The sequence below is a fragment of the Peromyscus maniculatus genome, chromosome 1 (assembly GCF_049852395.1).
Source record: "Peromyscus maniculatus bairdii isolate BWxNUB_F1_BW_parent chromosome 1, HU_Pman_BW_mat_3.1, whole genome shotgun sequence".
NCBI lineage: Eukaryota > Metazoa > Chordata > Mammalia > Rodentia > Cricetidae > Peromyscus > Peromyscus maniculatus.
This window is the reverse complement of record NC_134852.1, coordinates 20,394,473-20,412,456: the sequence shown is the minus strand read 5'-3', so window position 1 is coordinate 20,412,456 and position 17,984 is coordinate 20,394,473. Positions and strand designations below refer to the sequence as shown.

At 43.0% G+C, this 17,984-nt stretch overlaps 1 protein-coding gene across 7 annotated transcripts in view; it reads right to left on the bottom strand.

Moving 5' to 3' along the window:
* Positions 1–17,984, bottom strand: part of Pla2g4c (phospholipase A2 group IVC) — a 40,978-nt gene that overhangs the window by 20,023 nt on the left and 2,971 nt on the right. For 4 of the 7 annotated variants that reach the window (XM_076571400.1, XM_076571391.1, XM_076571404.1 and 1 more), the window contains exons 2-5: positions 11,926–12,091; positions 8,103–8,214; positions 7,747–7,883; positions 1,266–1,455 (exon numbers count right to left, since the gene is read on the bottom strand). In XM_076571400.1, the coding sequence (XP_076427515.1) occupies positions 1,266–1,455; positions 7,747–7,883; positions 8,103–8,214; positions 11,926–12,091 (605 nt within the window). Of the gene's footprint in view, positions 1–1,265; positions 1,456–7,746; positions 7,884–8,102; positions 8,215–11,925; positions 12,092–13,069; positions 13,220–16,826; positions 16,889–17,984 lie in introns of all 7 variants that reach the window. The other 3 variants (XM_076571408.1, XM_076571415.1, XM_076571419.1) reach the window with 2 other exon arrangements.

The window sequence follows — 17,984 nt, the reverse complement described above, 5'->3', positions numbered from 1 at the left end:
ATAATTGCAGGCAAACACTCATATACAAATAAAGTTAAAGATAATTTTTAAGAGAGAAAGGAGGGACAGAAAGGACAGTGAGAAAGGGAAGAGAAGGGGGATGATAAAAGGAGACAACCAAATACACTATAGGTTCCTGCTCTACTTTGACAGTTCCGAATAGCATCTGTTCCCCTAGAACCTACAGTCTGGCAGAAATTCTAACAGCATCATTCAAACCTTCCATTTTCTCTCTTTTTATGCCTGTCTCACAATTCACGCTGTGTCTTTCCCTCTCATTTCTTTATTTCTTTTTTTTTTTTTTTTTTTTTTTTTTTTTTTTTTTTTTGGTTTTTTGGTTTTTTGGTTTTTTCGAGACAGGGTTTCTCTGTGTAGTTTTGCGCTTTTCCTGGAACTCACTTGGTAGCCCAGGCTGGCCTCAAACTCACAGAGATCCGCCTAGCTCTGCCTCCCAGGTGCTGGGATTAAAGGCGTGCACCACCACCACCACCCGGCTACCCTCTCATTTCTAAGAATGGGACAATGTTCAACCCAACCAAACTAAAAAAGAAGAAGAAGAAGAAGAAGAAGAAGAAGAAGAAGAAGAAGAAGAAGAAGAAGAAGAAGAAGAAGAAGAAGAAGAAGAAGAAGAAGAAGAAGAAGAAGAAGAAGAAGAAGAAGAAGAAGAAGAAATCCCCTGAAGAAAGGACTCAGCTGGGGCTGAGTTCCCACTGTCATCCTGACTGTCCTATGAGGAGTGCACCCATGATGAGTTCACCCCGGCAGTCACAGGCATTTGGATGACAGCAGCCATCTGCTCGGAATAGAGCTGACCAGGTGTGCTCAGACAACCTGGGGCTGGATCCTGGAGCCAGCTGGTTAGAGGGTCTGGAGGTGACCTCGGGGGTACTCTGGGCCTGGGGAAAACTTTTCCCACCAAGAACATGGAGATGCAGAGAACTCTAGTCTTTCTGGGGTGAAGAATAAAATATTAATACAAGGAGAGAGAAAAGTAAATTCAAGAAAAGAAATGAACAAGGACAGAGATGGAAAGAATGGGTACCTTGGAGCCTCTTGCCTTTGGATGGTCCTAGATGTTTCTGACAATTTCTACTTATTTTACTGCACAAATGAGTCACAGTCTGACTCTTCTACTCACAACCAATCAACCCTTGCATCTTTTTAGTCTTGAGGTAAAAGTTCCAAGTGCCCAGATTTGGAAGAGCTGAAAGAGGATATTGGTCACGCCTTTTGGGACCCCACATCCTCTGCTGGGAATGACTTACCTCTCTGGTTTGCCTAGAAACAACAAAATAGGCCCAAAAATCAGTCATGGAGTAATTCTCCCTCCTTGCTGCCTGTATGGCTTTCTTCAGGCTCTCTCCAAAGTGCCACCTATTGTCCTCATATCGATGTTTCAGCTCCTCTTCCATCCCTTCCATATTCCCATTGTTGATGTAGAATGAAGACAATGCCCTGGGAGCAGAGAGAAGAAAAGGGCTGAGGATCAGAATAGTGACCCAAGAACTCCATTAAATCTGACTGTGTCTCTTATGTGACAAAACAGGGAAATAATGGTTATTCATAAAGGAAATTTGGTATGGCAAACAAGGACTCACACGGCCTCTGTGTGATTCTCCTATTTAACAGATAGGACAAGAGAGCAAGATAGAAGAAATACATCATGATTTAATATTAGCTCCCAGACCAGACTGCTACCCTGCCCATCATACAGACACAGCCAGGCATCTACTAAGAGCATGGTCTGTGAAGATCTAGTTAATGCCTTTCCAAGTACAAGGATCTCTAACCTGGGGAAGTGAGTTTACACTGAAGAGGGTACAGACAGACACACATCCTGCACCCCAGTTGCTTCCGTGATGGGGAACTGGAGAGACTGACTGCAGGATCATGCTGAAACCTCCCTCTGAGACCTATAAGAAGGAACCTGACTCTATCATATGAGTCCTGACTCCTTTTCAGGGTCCCCACCATGCTGTCTGTCTCATTGTTGGATCCTGAATACTGTTGTTACCTACGTGTTGATGGCATTCATAACTGGTGGTTTGACTGAGCATGTCCTTTGTAGATTCATGTATTTGAACTTGGTCCCCAGTGGCTGGCACTGTTTGTGGAGGTTTTGAAATCTTCAAGGGGTAGACACTTGCTGTGAAGTACATTACTGAAGGTGAGCTTTGAGAGTTCACAGCTTCACCCCACTTTCAGTTTATTCTCTCTGCTTTCTATTTCCATAGAAGATGTAATCTCTCAGCTTCCTGCTTCAGCTGCCTACTGCTACGCCTCTCTCACCACTACAGACTCTCCCTTTGAAACCATAAGCCCAAATAAACTCTTCCTTATATAGTTACTCTGGTCATCATGTTTTATCACAGCAACAGACAAGCAACTGATATAGTAACTTCTGATAAAGTTTTTAACCCCAACAATCCATCTCAGTGTCACCCTGAATCACACGTCTGGAACTGAATCCCAGTGTCCTACATATGACAGGCAGATAGTATTTTTTTTTTTCAGATGAAAAAAAGTATGTGACGGTTGATCATTGTCCTCATTTGGTTTCTATTGCTGTGATAAAATGCTGACCCAAACCAACATTCAGAGGAAAGAGTTTATTTGGCTTACAGGCCAAATTATAGTCCATCACTGAGGGAAGTCAAAGCAAGAACTCCAGCACGGCAGGAAATGATGAAGAGTCCACGGAGGAATGCTGGATCTCCATTCTTTCTCAGCCTGTTTTCTTATACGACCACCAGCCTAAGGGGGGCTGTAGCGTTTACCTAAATTGTAGTAGTGGAGGGACAATCAGCTGACCCTGCTCTCCACATTTTCCTGGTCCAAAAGTCCCAGAAGTCCCCCTCAGTCCCTCCTTCTCTCTTTCTGTCCCTCTCTCCCCCAACTTCCTCAGTCTTCAATGACTCTACGGCTAATCCCTGTTGGCCAATCGCTGACTCCGTCCCTGATTCAAGATGACTTTTTTGGCACAGCAGGGTGGCAGTGCAAACAAGTCTTCCCAAACAGTGGCACTGCCTGCAGCAGACTGGGCCCTCACCCATCAAACATTCCCATCAAACATTAATAAAACGCCCTCCCAGACATGTCTACAAGGCAACCCAGGGAGAAAATCCCTCAGTAGGTTGCCTCTTTCCAGGTGACTCTGGTTCACATTCAGTTGCCAAAGATACCAACCAGCACAATCACCTTCAAAATTCGCCATCAAAAGGAACAATAGGATCATTCTCAGTTTAGAGAGGCACAGAGAGGCTAAGTGCCTTCCTCAGCACCACACAGGTATTGAAAGGGAACTGGATTTATTTTCAGATAACCTACCGTCTTAGTGCTTTTTATTGTCTTTATCTGATCTTAGATGAACAAACTGAGAGCATGCCTAGATGGGGAAAGGTTTTGAAATGAGAACTCCTTACCAGTTCCTATAAGGAAATTTGATACTGCCTGGTTCAGTCAGTATTTTTTAAGATTTTTTAAAACTTGTATCTCTGTGTATGTGTGTATCTGCAGGAATATGCATGCACACACAAATGCAAGTGCTCATGGTGACACAATGAACCCTCATTTCCTCCAGTCACATTTGTCAAGTGCTTTTTAAATTTATTTTAGTGCATATATCTGTGTGTGTGTGCATGTGTATGCATCGATATGTACACATGTGTGTGAGGGTGCCCACAGAAGCCAGGAGAGAGTGTCATCCTTTGCAGCTAGAGTGATGGGTGTTGTGAGCCTCCTGAGGTGGGTGCTGGGACCCAGACTCCAGTTATCATGACTGAGCAGCAAGTGCTCTTAACCACTGAGCCATGTCTCCAACCCCATCTGTCAGGTATTTCTGACATAGCAATGATAAAAAGTCATTAATACAGCATGTGATTAACATAATTAGAAATTAGTTCTCCATTCCATTTAATTTTATTAATTTGAATTTAAACACTGCCATTCCATTCCATTAGTGGGAAGCTGAAACACATAAGAAATAAGCTTCTGTGACCGCCACATAGATGTGGTGGCACACATGTGCTCAATAAATAAAAACAATAGAAAATATTTAAAATAAAATGTGTATCAGTTTGCAAAGACTTGGTCTGACAAAAGGAATGTCAAGTAGCTGATTAATTGCATAATGAAATAAATACTCATGAAGGAGAGTCATTTTTCTTTTGGGTGAGGCCACTGGTAAGTCTCCTATATCCTACAGGATGATCCCACACCAATGTGCATATAGTAATACTAAATGGACTGAACCACAATTTTAAAAAATGGGGGGATATGAAGTTGGGAGGAAGCTGTGTTAGGAGGGCCTTGGGGGAGTAGGGAATTGATAGGATTAACATACACTATATATATAAATCTTTAAATACCTGAAAAAAAAAAACTACTGTTAAAAGAGGGAATGCACCACTACAATTAATGTCACTGTATCCTTTTACTTTTTAATGGGGCTTTTAGAAAATCCGAAGGCTGCCGGGCGGTGGTGGCGCACGCCTTTAATCCCAGCACTCGGGAGGCAGAGCCAGGCGGATCTTTGTGAGTTCGAGGCCAGCCTGGGCTACCAAGTGAGTTCCAGGAAAGACGCAAAGCTACACAGAGAAACCCTGTCTCGAAAAACCAAAAAAAAAAAAAAAGAAAATCCGAAGGGACAGACATGACTCAAGTTATGTTTCTGTTAGTTAGCTCCATCTGGATACTTTCCCTGTCACAGCAACCCATTAAGATTAGAACTGTAATCTTCCTAACAGTGCAGGAGATGGAGGCACACAGGCTTAGACCGGCCCTAAATGACTCACTCTAGGAGATGTGTCAACACTGTTGGACTGCAAGGCCCACCTCCTATTCCCCTACAGGCAATCACATCACGCTTAAGCTTTGAGAAGTCTGTAATTTCTATTTCAACAGCTCCCCCTGGAGTTGTGACAGAGGAAGTATGGTTCAATCCCAAGCAACACAGGGATGATAGTAGACATGATGGTGTGTGTGTGTTTTGTGTGTGTGTGTGTGTGTGTGTGTGTGTGTGTGTGTGTGTGTGTTCATGTTCTCATGCACAGGTTAAAAGGGGTGTACATGTGGGTTGGAGAGATGGCTCAGTGGTTAAGAGCACTAGCTATTCTTCCAGAGGACCTGGGTTCAATTCCCAGCACCCACATGGCAGCTCACAACTGTCTGTAACTCCAGTTCCAGGGAATCTGGCATCCTCACACAGACATACATTCAGGCAAAACACCAGTGCACATAAAATAAAAATAAATAAACTTTTAAAAAAGGAGTGCACAAGCACTTGTATGTGCATGCATATGAAAGCCAGAGGGCAATATTAGGTGCCATTCCTCAGAAGCCATCCACCTCATTTCTGAGACATGGTCTCTCATGCTGTGACCTTTTAATACAGTTCCTCATGTTGGGATTCCCCAGTCATAAAATTATTTTCATTGCTACTTCGTAACTGTAATTTTGCTACTGTTATGAATAGTGATGTAAATATTTTTGGAGATAGAGGTTTGCCTGTGGCCCACAGGTGGAGAATCTCTGGCCTAGAATGTGGGAGGTACCAATCCATGGCCTGAATAAAAAAGTGTCATGACCAGAAAGTGTCAGATCCCCTGAAGATGGAGTTACAAGTGGTTGTAAAGCCACCTGACATGGGTGCTGGGAACTGAACTCAGGTCCTCTGGAAGTGAAGTGAAGCCATCTCTCTAGCCCCTCTTTCTGCTTCTACAATGAAGATATAATGTGACCGGCTGCCTCAGGTTCCTGTTGCCATGTCTTCCCCACCATATGATGGATCATATTCCCTCAAACTGAGCCAAATAAACTCTTCCTTCCTTAAGTTACTTTTGTTAAATATTTATCACAGCAATGAGAAAAATAACTAATCTAACAAGTGTGTCTCCGAAGGAGCTGCCTCACCACTAAGTGCTACATTTCTGCCATCTGTTACCTCCACCTATCATTCATTCTCCACGCCATTAGTTCAAAAGCTTGTGTAACTTTCTCTGTTACTGAAAAGGTACCAACACTGAATAACCGCGTCTGCCCTGGGCTTGGAATCAGGTTGTCAGGCATGAGTGCTTCTGAGCCCTTTGGAATAAGAAAGTCTACATAGATTTAACACAATAATCTCTCATAAAAACTAAAAGATCGTAAGGGGTTATATTTTGCCCACCTAAAGTGTAAACACTGCCCTTGAACTTGAAACTGCTAGAAAAGGGGCAGCAGAAGGTAAAAAGTGGGTGGGAAATTTGGAGTAATAGAGAGGTCAGTATGATCGAAGGATACTATATGCATTTCAGAAATGGAGCAAAGCCCCTTCTGTTGTACAACTGATAGACTATTTCAGAGAGAACTTTCGGCCTGGGGGAATGGCTGAGTAAGTAAGAGTGTTTGCTATGCAAGCATGGGGACCTGAGTCTGAATCCACAACACTCATGTAAAAAGTAGGCATGGCATCTCCTGTAATCGGATTGGTAGCTACCCCAATTGTCACCAGACAGCCTTCATCTACTGACTGATGAAAACAGATGCGAAGATCTACAGCCAAGCACTGGGCTGAGCTCGGGAATCTTGCTGAAGAGAGGGAGAAAAGGAAGGACTGTACAAGCCAGGGGGGCCAAGGTCATCAGAAAAGAACCCACAGAAACAACTAACCTGGGCTCATAGGAGCTCACAGACTCTGGACCAACAGCTAGGGAGCCTGCATGGGACCAACCTCGGCCCTCTACATATGTGTGACACTTGTGTAGCTTGATCTACTTCTGGAATAGGAAGTAGTAGCAGTCCTACTGGTGGGAGCAGGGCCTGCCTGTAACTCCTTGGCTGGCTTCCAGAAACCTATTCTTCATACTGAACTGCCTTGCCCAGTCTTAATAAAGGGGAGGAGCTCAGTCCTACCTCAACTTGATATGCTAAGCTTTGATGACACCCATGGGAAGCCTGCCTCTTTCTGAACTGAAACAGAAGACTGGATTGGAGGTGGGGGGAGGTGAAGAATGGGAGGAGAGGAGGGAGGAGAAACTGCAGTCAGGATGTAAAATAAATGAATAAATTTAATTAATAATTTTAAAAAGTAGGCATGGATGAACATGCCTGCACCTCCAGCACTGAAGAGCAGACAGGTGGATCCTACAGCCAGCCTAGCCAAAACTGTGAGCTTTAGGCTCAGTAAGAGGCCATGTCTCAGGGCAATAAGGTAGAGACAAACAGAGGAGGACACTTGATATCTGCCTCGGCATGGCCACTGCAGGCCTCCACAGGAACACACACAACCCAACTCCCTCACATGCAGCGGTAAATCTGTGGGTGAGCCTGTGAAGGTGTTTATCGAGACATTTAAATGACATGAGAAGACACCCTGAATGTGATCACACCATTCCTCAGGCTGGACCCAGACGGAACAAAAGGAAGCTGAGCTGATCATCAGCACACCTCCCTCTCGGCTTCGCAAAGTGCCCTTAATGCCATGACAGACACTGCTCTCAAGCTGAGAACCCAAGGAAACCTTTCCTTTGTTAAGTTGCTTTTCGTCAGGTATTTCGTTACACCAAGAAAAGTGAAAATACATCGGTGCACAACAAATCCATATGCTGAAATATCACGCCATACAACATAAAATACACAATTATTATCTGCCCGTTTAAGAAATGGAAAAAAAAGACAGCAGTGTGCATTTGGTGTCTGGAGGAAGATGCTCTCATTCTGATATTAGAAAACATGGTGCACCCTCCCATACCCACACATAACACTTACCAAGTGGACCCGGAGACCCCTGCGAGGTATGTGACAGCATCCAACAGGCCAAGTTCTTTCATTTCACTCAGTACCCCAAGACAAGCGATGTGGGCCCGCAGCCCCCCACCAGAGCCTAGGACAGCAATGACTGGAGCCTGGTCATTAGAAGAAGGACAATTAGAACCAGTGGACAATGTAAGGAACAGGAAGGTATCCAAGGTCCTGCTTGGGTAAGGTGACAGCTGCCCCATGTCGCTGCTCTACCAGAGTAAGTCCATTCCTATGCTCATCCTGCTCATCCTGGACAAGTTGAGCTGCAAAGCCTAGGGTCAGCAGAGGCAATCCTACCAGTATGGCACCTCACTCCCACTTACCTGCTCAGCCTGGATGTTCAGCTTTTGCAGAGCCTCCAACACCTTGGGGCTACGTTTGTTCACAGCTGCCTTCTCTTCTTCCTGGAGTCCAGTGGCAAAGTAAACCCCAGGGCTTCCCAGGACAAAGAAAAACAGGAAACATCAGGAATTCCACAGTAAGTAAACTCAGAAATTAGCTAGAATTCTGTCCTCCAAACTTAGGAGCAAATGTGGTCAAGGGCTCTAAGTTTAAGGTGTATATCAGATACTGAAACCATAAACGAAAGAGCAGCCAAGGGTCAGCCAAGATGGCTCTGCAGGTAAAAGTGCCTGCCAACAAGTCTGATGAGCTAGCTGAACCACACAGTAAAGGGAGAGAACTTGTCTTCTGACCTACACATGTGCTGTGGTACATGTGTGCAAGCATACGTACACATATGCATTCACACACATACATACAAATAAACAAATAAATTAATTAAATGTAATTGTTTTAAGAGGGCTGGAGACACGCATGGCTCAGCAATTAAGAATGCTTGATGCCAACAGCCAGGAACTGGAAACAACCTAGATGTCCCTCAACCAAAGAGTGGATAAAGAAAATGTGGTCCATTTACATAATGGAGTATTACTCAGCAGTTTAAAAAAAATGACATCATGAAATCTGCAGACAAATGGATAGAAGTAGAAAAAAATCATCCTGAGTGAAGTAACACAGACATAGAAATAAGCATGAAATATACTCACTTATAAGTACATATTAGCTGTTAAGGATATTCACACTATAATCCACAGACCCAGAGAGCTAAGTAAAAATGGAGGGCTCTAGTGAGGATGCATGGATCTCCCTGGGAAGGAGAAATAGAACAAATTTTGTGGGTGGGCTGGGAGCAGGAGGGGATGGGAATGGGGGGGGATCAGGTTGGAGAGGGATGGACAAAAGGAGATAATATAGGAGAGACTGTTAGAATTGGGGGGGGCATTTGGGGGCAATTTGGAAACCTAGTGCAGTGGAAACTTCCTAGAATCTACAAGGGTGACACTAGTGAGGACTCCTGGTAATGAAAGATGCGGAGTCTGAACTGGTCATCTTCTATAACCAGGTAAGGCTTCCAGTGGTGGAACAGCAACCCAGCCACAAACCCATCAACCTACAACCTGTCATGCCCACAAGATGTGCTGGGCAATGGCAGCTCGGAACTTGTGGGAATGGCCGACAAATAACTGGTCTAACTTGAGGCCCAAGCCATGAGAGGGAGTCCATGGCTGACACTGCCTGGATGGCCAGAAACCAGAGGCTGAATAGTCCAGAGACCTAGGATAGAACTTAGAACTAAACACGTCTGGTTAAAAAAAAAAAAAAAAAAAAGTCAATGAAATTATTCCTAATGATATTCTGATATTCTGCTCTACTCATAGGTTGGTGCCTAGCCCAGTCATCATCGGAGATATTTCCTCCAGAAGCTGATGGGAACAGATGCAAAGATCCACAGACAAACATTAGGTAGAGCTCAGGGAACCCTAAGGGAGATGAGGGATTGTAGGAGCCAGAGAGGTTGAAGATACCAGAAGAACATGGCCCACAGAATTGACTAAGCAGGGTTTATACGTTTATGCCTCACAAAAACTGAGGCAGCGATCACAGAACCTGCATGGGTCTATGCTAGGCCCTTTGCATATATGCTGTGGTTGTTTAGCTTGGGGTTTTTGTGGGACTTCTAACAGTGAAAGTGGGGGTGTCTCTGACTCTTTTGCCTGCTCTTGAGACCCTTTTCCTTCTCCTGGGTTGCCTCATCCAGCCTTGACATGAGGGTTTGTGTCTAGTCTTATTGTATCTTGTTATGCTGTATTCAGTTGCTATCCCTGGGAGGCCTGCTCTTTTCTGAAGGAAACTGAGGAGGAGTGGATCTGGGGAGAGGGGAGATAGGGAGTAGGGGTACTGGGAGAAGTGGAGGGAGGGAAAACTGTAGTTGGGATATATTATATGAGAGAAGAATTTAAAAGGAAAAAAAAAGGTTTGTTGCTCTTCCAGAGGGCCCAAATTCAGTCCCTAGCAACTATATCAGGCTCACAACTGCTTATAACTCCAGCTCCATAGGATCCAACACCCTCTTCAGGCATTCAAGCATACACATAAATAAAAACAAACCTTAAAAAATTTTTTCAAAGGGCACACAATAGCTCATCAATAAATTTTGTCATGACATGCTGAAATGCCAAAATTCGGGATATAATGACTACAAACACCTGGTGGTCCTCAGTATTTTCAGGGTCTGCTTATGCAAATTCAGTGACCCTCTGAGGAACTTACAGCTCCACTAAAGAGGCAAAGACATTTTCTGGCCACTATCCACTAAACAAGACAGTGGAACACTGCTCCCACAGAACTGGCACTTACTGGGTACTGAAAGTGACTTAAAAAGGCCAAGAGGATGTGTAGGTCTCTGAAGATACCATGATGTCTTACACAAGAGACCAGACCTAGACCTAGGGATATAGGTGTGTGCAGGAGGTCTAGTGCTGGTCTGGGATCAATTCTCCACAGATACTAAAGAGTAGCTGCATTTATGCTCTTAACAGCATGGCAGAAAACAGTTCAGTGGTTCTCAAAAATGTTTGACAGAAGCTGGCATGGTGGTTTATGCCTGTAATCCTAGCACTTAGAAAATTGAGATAAGAGGATGTTGACTGAGGATCAAGGCCAGCCTGGGCTTCACTGTGATGCTTGATCTCAAGAAGGCAAAAGAGAATGGTAGGGACATGACTTATTCAGTAAAACGCTTTCTGGGGAAGCAAGAAGATTTGAGTTCAATCTCTAGCATCCAGGTAACAAAGCCAGGCACAGCAATGTGTACCTATCTCCAACTCTGGGGAGGGGAGGCTAAGACACCCCCAGGGACTTGCTGGCCATCTCATCTGCCTAACTCCATGAACAGCAAGTTCAGCATGAGACTCTTTCTCAAAAAATAAGGTGACAATCAATTGAGAAAGATATTTGATGTCAATCTCTGAGGTGCACACACACACACACATACACAGCCAACAAACAGAATTGCTATATGTACCAGAAATTTCACTCCTATGTATATAATCCAAAGCATTTAAAGCAGGTATTCAAACAAAACCTTGTACACTAACCTACACATGTTATTCACAATAACTAACAGGCAAACAAACCCTGTTGTCCATTAAGCAATGAACACAGAAACAAAACGTCATCTAATTGAGTGATGGTTTATCACTCAGTAATGGAAAGCTTCCTGTACATACTACATTGTAGATGGCCCTTTCAAAGGAAATTCTAAGTGACAGAGACAGACACAAGGTCTTATCATATATAACCACCCTAAGTAAGACATCGAGAATAGGATCTAACACATAGTTACAGGAGGCAGGTCAGTAGCTGCCTGGGGCTGGAGAGGGGGAGAAATGGAAGAGATGATTATTGGGTGGAGAATTTCCTTTTAGGGTGATAAAAATATTCTGAAATTAGACAGAGGTGGTACTTGAACTTCCCTGAAAATGTGATAATTGCTACTGGATTTGTTTACTTTCAAATGGTAAAGACGGTAAATTTATATTACATGTTTTACCCTAATAAAAAATTAAGTAATTAAGCTAAACTTCACCTGTTTGGGGGGTCAATATGATAGCATTTGCCTCCAAGTCTGAGGATCTGAGTTTGATTCCTGGGACCCACATGGTAGAAGGAAATTATTCCCATAGGTTGTCTTTGACTTCCACAGATATACAATGGCACATGCACACCCTTGACATATACACACACAAAAAAAAAATGAATGTGATAAAAAACATTAAAAGTTAAATTACACCTATGACTCACCGTATATGTGTATTGGATGGTTGTGATTTGGAAGACTCTTCAGGGTTCATCTTCCCAAATTCTTCAACTACTTTTAATGTCCGCTTTTTTCCTGTGGCACAGTCACGTCCTACTTTGTGGTGAGTTGATGGAGTTCTGAGGTCAGTATTGGTTCTAGCTGTGGTTTCTGTGGAAATGAACTTTGATGAATATTCCTTAAGGCAGGCAGCTCAGTCTACCAGGCCAGCCTTGCTTTGTAGTGATTATCTGATAAATGTCATGTATGGATTGAATTCAAATAGCCATTTTAAGAAATTGAGGTGGGGCACAGAAAAGAGTAATTGGGACCTCGTGGCAAGTTTGTTGAAAGCCTTTTAGAAGGTTTTCTGGCTTTGAAGCAGATGTTTTTGTCTCTTCAGCCATTGGCTCCTCAGCCCGGGAGGGCAGTGGTTCATTCAAACTGAGGTTATTGATATGGCTGCTGATAGGATGAGGCTAAGCTGAAGGACGAAGACATATTGTGCACACACTCCCTTCCTGGAGAATAGCCCGTTTCTCCTCCCCCTACACTCCACCTTTAACTTGGAGACTTAAAAAATCAGACTCCCTGGTGGACGCTGGGGAAGAGGCTCCATGTGACTAACTGAGTCCTATGGCTGGCTGTGACTCCTTGTCCTATCCCAATCTAGAAATTCCTCACTTCAGAAAGGGCGTAGATATTTCAAGTCCTTGTAGAGGTTGCTAGAAGACGGGCTGAGAGGCCTGACCTGTACCTCTCCAGCTTCCCCATACAGGGTCATCTACCAAAGACTCCTCCATCCTGTGGGATGAACTCATGAAAAGAGCCGAATTCCAGCAGACAATATTAGCTCTGGGGAAGGAAACTACCAGTTGAGAGTTGCTATTGCCAGTGATTATCAGTGGTGATATGATTCACAAGTCCAACACAAGAATTGCTTTTCCTTTCACTGTCCTGGGGTTGCTTTTATTCTATTTACCAATTGTTCCATCCCTGTATTACCTGAATTTTTCTAGCAACTTAGCTGGTAGCTGTTGTCCCCAGCAAGGACCCAGCTGCCTCACTGTCAGTGTGTCAGAGTACAAACAGCTCCAATGACACAAACACATACAAGAGGAAGTTTGGTAAAAAGGTTTTGGTACTTACAGACCCCAGGGATACTCCACAAGCCTCCAGCACAGAGGAAAGATAGATGGGAAAGAGTGGCAACCAGCAATATATACTGGGGGACTAGGTCGTGGGTTACTTCAACTTATCAGAGAAATGCCTGGGTGGTGCATTTAAAGGAAACCCAGCCTGTGGAGGGAGAGGAGAGGGGTGCTTTCTAGTTTTTATCTATGTTGCAAGCTGGCACCCTATGGGTGTGGTAAACGACTACCTGGATACTATCAAAAGTGACCTACCTGGAAATCTTGTTCCTGGGATTAAAGTTGAATATTAAAAACAAGTAGAAGTATAAGCACTCATGCTTGAGCTATGTTTTTTTAAATGAAGGTTTTATACTCAATTGCCTCAAAGAACATACAGGTTCTCCCACTTCTACCCCTGACTTCTCTGGTTTTTCAAAACATTATTGGATTTGTATGCAGGTTTTATTAAAGCTTTCAATTCCCCCACCCAGCTTTTCTGGGACAATAAAAACTTATAAACTTAAGGTGAAAATATGTTATTTTTGTTATAGTTGCCAGCAAAACTGAGATTACACTTTCTATTAATAAACTTTGTTCTTTTAGACATGACAGGGAAACTGCACCCATGAAATCCCAATGAAATGGTTGTCCAAACAAGGCTTGCATAATGAAAACTCTAGTTAACATGTAAATATGAATGGGGGAAATCTCACACGGCCCCATCCCTTGAGGAAGTGCTATAGGCAATATTAATGGCTGCCGAGAGAGAGAAGCAGTCTTCTCAAAGGTTGCACCAAATAGGTTATCAAACTCCAAGTTGTCAGCCCTAAGCACATGTATATACAAGCAACATTAAATAGACTCATTGATGTGTGTGTGTGTGTGTATGTGTGTGTGTGTGATTTATGTGACAATAATTATTTAAAAAGAGGTCAACCATGCACAGAGAGATGCAGCAAGAACTAGAGAGAGAAGATGGAGAGGTGGTGGAAATGATGTAAATACATTATTTATATTAAATTCTCATCTTTAAGAGTCCCTGATAGGTTGACCATGCTCCAGTGGAAGGCTACAAGTCCATGAACATACGAGCAACACAAATGGGACTTGATGTGTGGGTGGATAGGGAAGGGAGGATGAATCTGGGAGGAGTTGGGGGAAGGGTGAAAACACACTGTACAAAATTCTCAAACAACAAAGATGTTTTAAAAACTAAGTTCTGTTTTTTGACAATTCCATACGTGCATATAATGTGTTCTGGATCCCCCTTCCCCATTCTTTCATTTCCTTCCCACCCATGCCATCTCCCTTTATTCCTTACAAATCTCCTCCCATCTTTATTAGTTTTTGTTTTTAGTGTCAGCTACAGAGGAGGAAGGGGCTCACCAGGCCCTACCACTTACTCCTGATCTCTTGGCAACATTCCGGGAGAGAGGGTCACAGTACCCATTGCATACACGTTGCTGAGCACACCAGGCTCTGGCAGATCCCTGTGAGACTGTGTGACAGTCTCTGTGAGACTGTGTCTGATTTGACCCTTCTGCCCTCTCCTCTCCTCCTCTGTTGATGCCCCCCATCACTCAAATATCACTCATTCCATCTCACGGTCTTGTGCTCTCTCTCCATCCTTCCCCTTTGGGCCTTCTTAATGCCTTGCTCCTCACAGCCATTCTCTTGTTAGCGCTCTCAGCATCTGCCCTGTTCCTCCTTTCTTCCTTCTTTCTCTCATCTCTGTTCTGTACTCAACAGAACCCTGAGAAAAATGCAGACCTGAGACCAAATGTTGGCTCCAGTGACCCAGTGATAAACTACAAGTCCCTGCCTCTTACAGTTTCCAGGCAAAATGTCACCACAGGCTCCTGTTTTTCAGTATTTGGTTCCCAGTTGATGCCACTGTTTTAAGAGTGTGTGGAACTTACAGGACATGGGACCTAGCTGGAGGATGTAGGACCACCATGCTGGGTCTTCCACACTGCAGGCCAGCATCCCTTCTGGTCTAGCTCTGTGCTTATTGGGAAGATTAACAAGCTGCACAGTGAATTCCAGCCCCCTATGATGAGGTCACAGCATCATGCCTTCCCTACCATGGTGGGTTCATATCCTTAAACAATGGGCCAAAGAAATCCTCTCCTTCTTAAGTTGCTTCTGTCACAGCTATGAGACATGCAGTCTTTGAGATCAGATCCCTCATCTTGACAGTAGGCAAATGACTATGACATTCAAATGACAATGTGGAGCCTGTCCTAGGAGACAGCAGCATGCTAAGAATGGCCCCCACCCCATTGCTCCAATCTCTCCTGTTCACTTACTCTTCTGTTTTATTTCTCTTCCTCTCTCCTCCTTATTCTTGGCCAAACACAGCAACTACATAGGTGACATAATTGTAGAACAATGTTACTCCCAGTTAATTTCTGCAGAAAATGGTTACTTAACTCGCCAGAGTCAGAGGGCCACTGCCTGTAGATAAGGACGTTACTCCATTAATTCTGCAAAAAAGGGTTACTTAACTTGCCAGGGTCTCAAGATCATTGCCTATAGAATGGGGATGTTAGTTCATATTGATTTCTCAAAGTCTTGAGGTTATCATCTGTAAATTGCAGACAATGTCATCTGTCTTATGGTGTGTTTACATAAGATATAAGTACAATCATTTACAAACTACCTTGCATACAGTAAGCAACACCTACACGTAAATCATTAATCTTATCAGTTATTACCAGGTGACTGTAAAAGTCAAACATGGAAAATGGACTGTTGTGAAATCTCCCTTCTATTCTCTGCTTACTTGGTTTTTGATTTTGTTTTGTTTTATTTTGTTTTGTTTTAAGGAAGGATTTCTCTGTGTAGTCCTAGCTGTTCTAGAATGCCACTCTGTAGACCAGACCAAGCTGGCTTCAAACTCAGAGATCCGCCTGCCTCTGCCTCCCAAGTGATGGGATTAAAGGCGTGCGCCAACACCACCCAGTCTCTCTCTTATTCTTAAGAACCTACATTTTCTCTCCCTTCAGGAAATGTATCAATGCTTTTCTCATGTCCTTCCAGAATTAACATGGAAATTAACAAATAGCAAATGTATAACACTATAATATACATACATACACACTATATTCAAATACACATTACCTATATGCACTATATGCACATGTATTTGCTATGTATACACTATACACATTTACCACACACACTACATATATACACTATATATACACACATACATACACTACACATGTACACATACTATAAATGTAAACTATACATATTATTTACATATATTCTACACATATACATACCATAAACACATTTACACACACATATACAACGATATATACACCCCTGCATATTTACATCTATATTATATGGACATATACCACATCTACACTATATACTTACATATATACTAAATGTATATACATGGATATACTATACATTTACAGGTATATAACATCCATACACAGCTTCATAGAATATATATCACTACATATTTACAGAAATACACTTATATCTGTATTTATAGATATATATATATATACATATATACAAACATAAACACAAAACACATACACTATGCATTTACATATATACACTATATATACACATATATATCATATATGTACATATCGTGTGTCTGGTGGTGTGCTACTACACATTTAACAACTGTCATTCTGTAGCAGGAAGATGTTACCTAACGACATCCTGGGGTAGATTATGACCACCAGTTTGATAACACAGACACCTGGCAATTGCAATATGTCAATAGTCAATAACTGCAGCACCTGGCAATTCCCATGGCGTCAATAGTCACACCACAGGTGATTTCAAGCTTCCATCACGAGGACTGTGGAATCAGGAAGAGGGGGCAGTCAGAGAGGAGGAAGGAGACCAGTAGGAGCAGGTAAAGGAATGGGGGAGGGGAGGGGAGGAGAGCAACAAAAATTTTGTATAGAAATGTCACAACTGTTTTGAATGCCAATTTTAAAAACATCAACTGTCCCTGAGGGCCAAAGTGATCACACTTCAGCCCAGCACCTATGATAACACACACACACGCACACGCACACACACACACAACGGGGGTCTATGTGGGAGAACATTCACGAAACCCATTAGGGGTTTTAAAGTCCTTTTATCCTTAGGCGAGGGAAAGTACAAAGCTTAGGTTAGGAAATATGGAGGACTGTAGAACTCTAGACACTTGTCCAGTGGTCCAGAATAGAGTGTGGGAAAACTTGGCGTCTGGTCATCTACTGATTTGGCACAGTCACAAAGCCTAAATGGGCCCGACAGCTGCCAGTTACTCATATTTTGGCACCATCCACCATGAAAGGGAGGAAAGAGATCAAAGACATCCCAGAAATGCCAGTCTGCATTGATAGTTTCAACCAAGCACTCCTCAAATGATTAACCAGGGCTGCTGGTCAAGGGTGGGGTTAGGATTTCTTAGGAAATATGCTCAGCAGTGTCCCATGGCCAAGATCTGCGACTGACGCACACTGGCCTCCAAAACCAGCTTTCTGTATAGCCCATTACATGTAAGTAACACCACAAGTGAAGCAAGGGGCTTGATTTGGGTTCTCCCTCAGTCTCATTAGCACGACATCAGCAACAATGGGATTCCCACCCTGCATCAATAATAGAACGGAGCTAATTCCTCCCTTGTCAATCCCAAAAAGTATGTCTCTAGCTTTACATTAGTTTGCCACACCTTTCTACTGAATCATTGGAAATATTTATCACTTTCAATAGCTATGAAACCTGGAATTTCCATTCAAATGATTAATGGTGAGTTTCTCCTGCTATTTATATGATTTCTTTAAGCCAATTTCTTTGTGATGTTTTTTTTCCATGGTCTTTGCTAAGACTATTCACAAATGCTATAAGTCCTATTACAAACTAATTATTCAAGATACAAAGAACTCATTTCATAGGTTTTA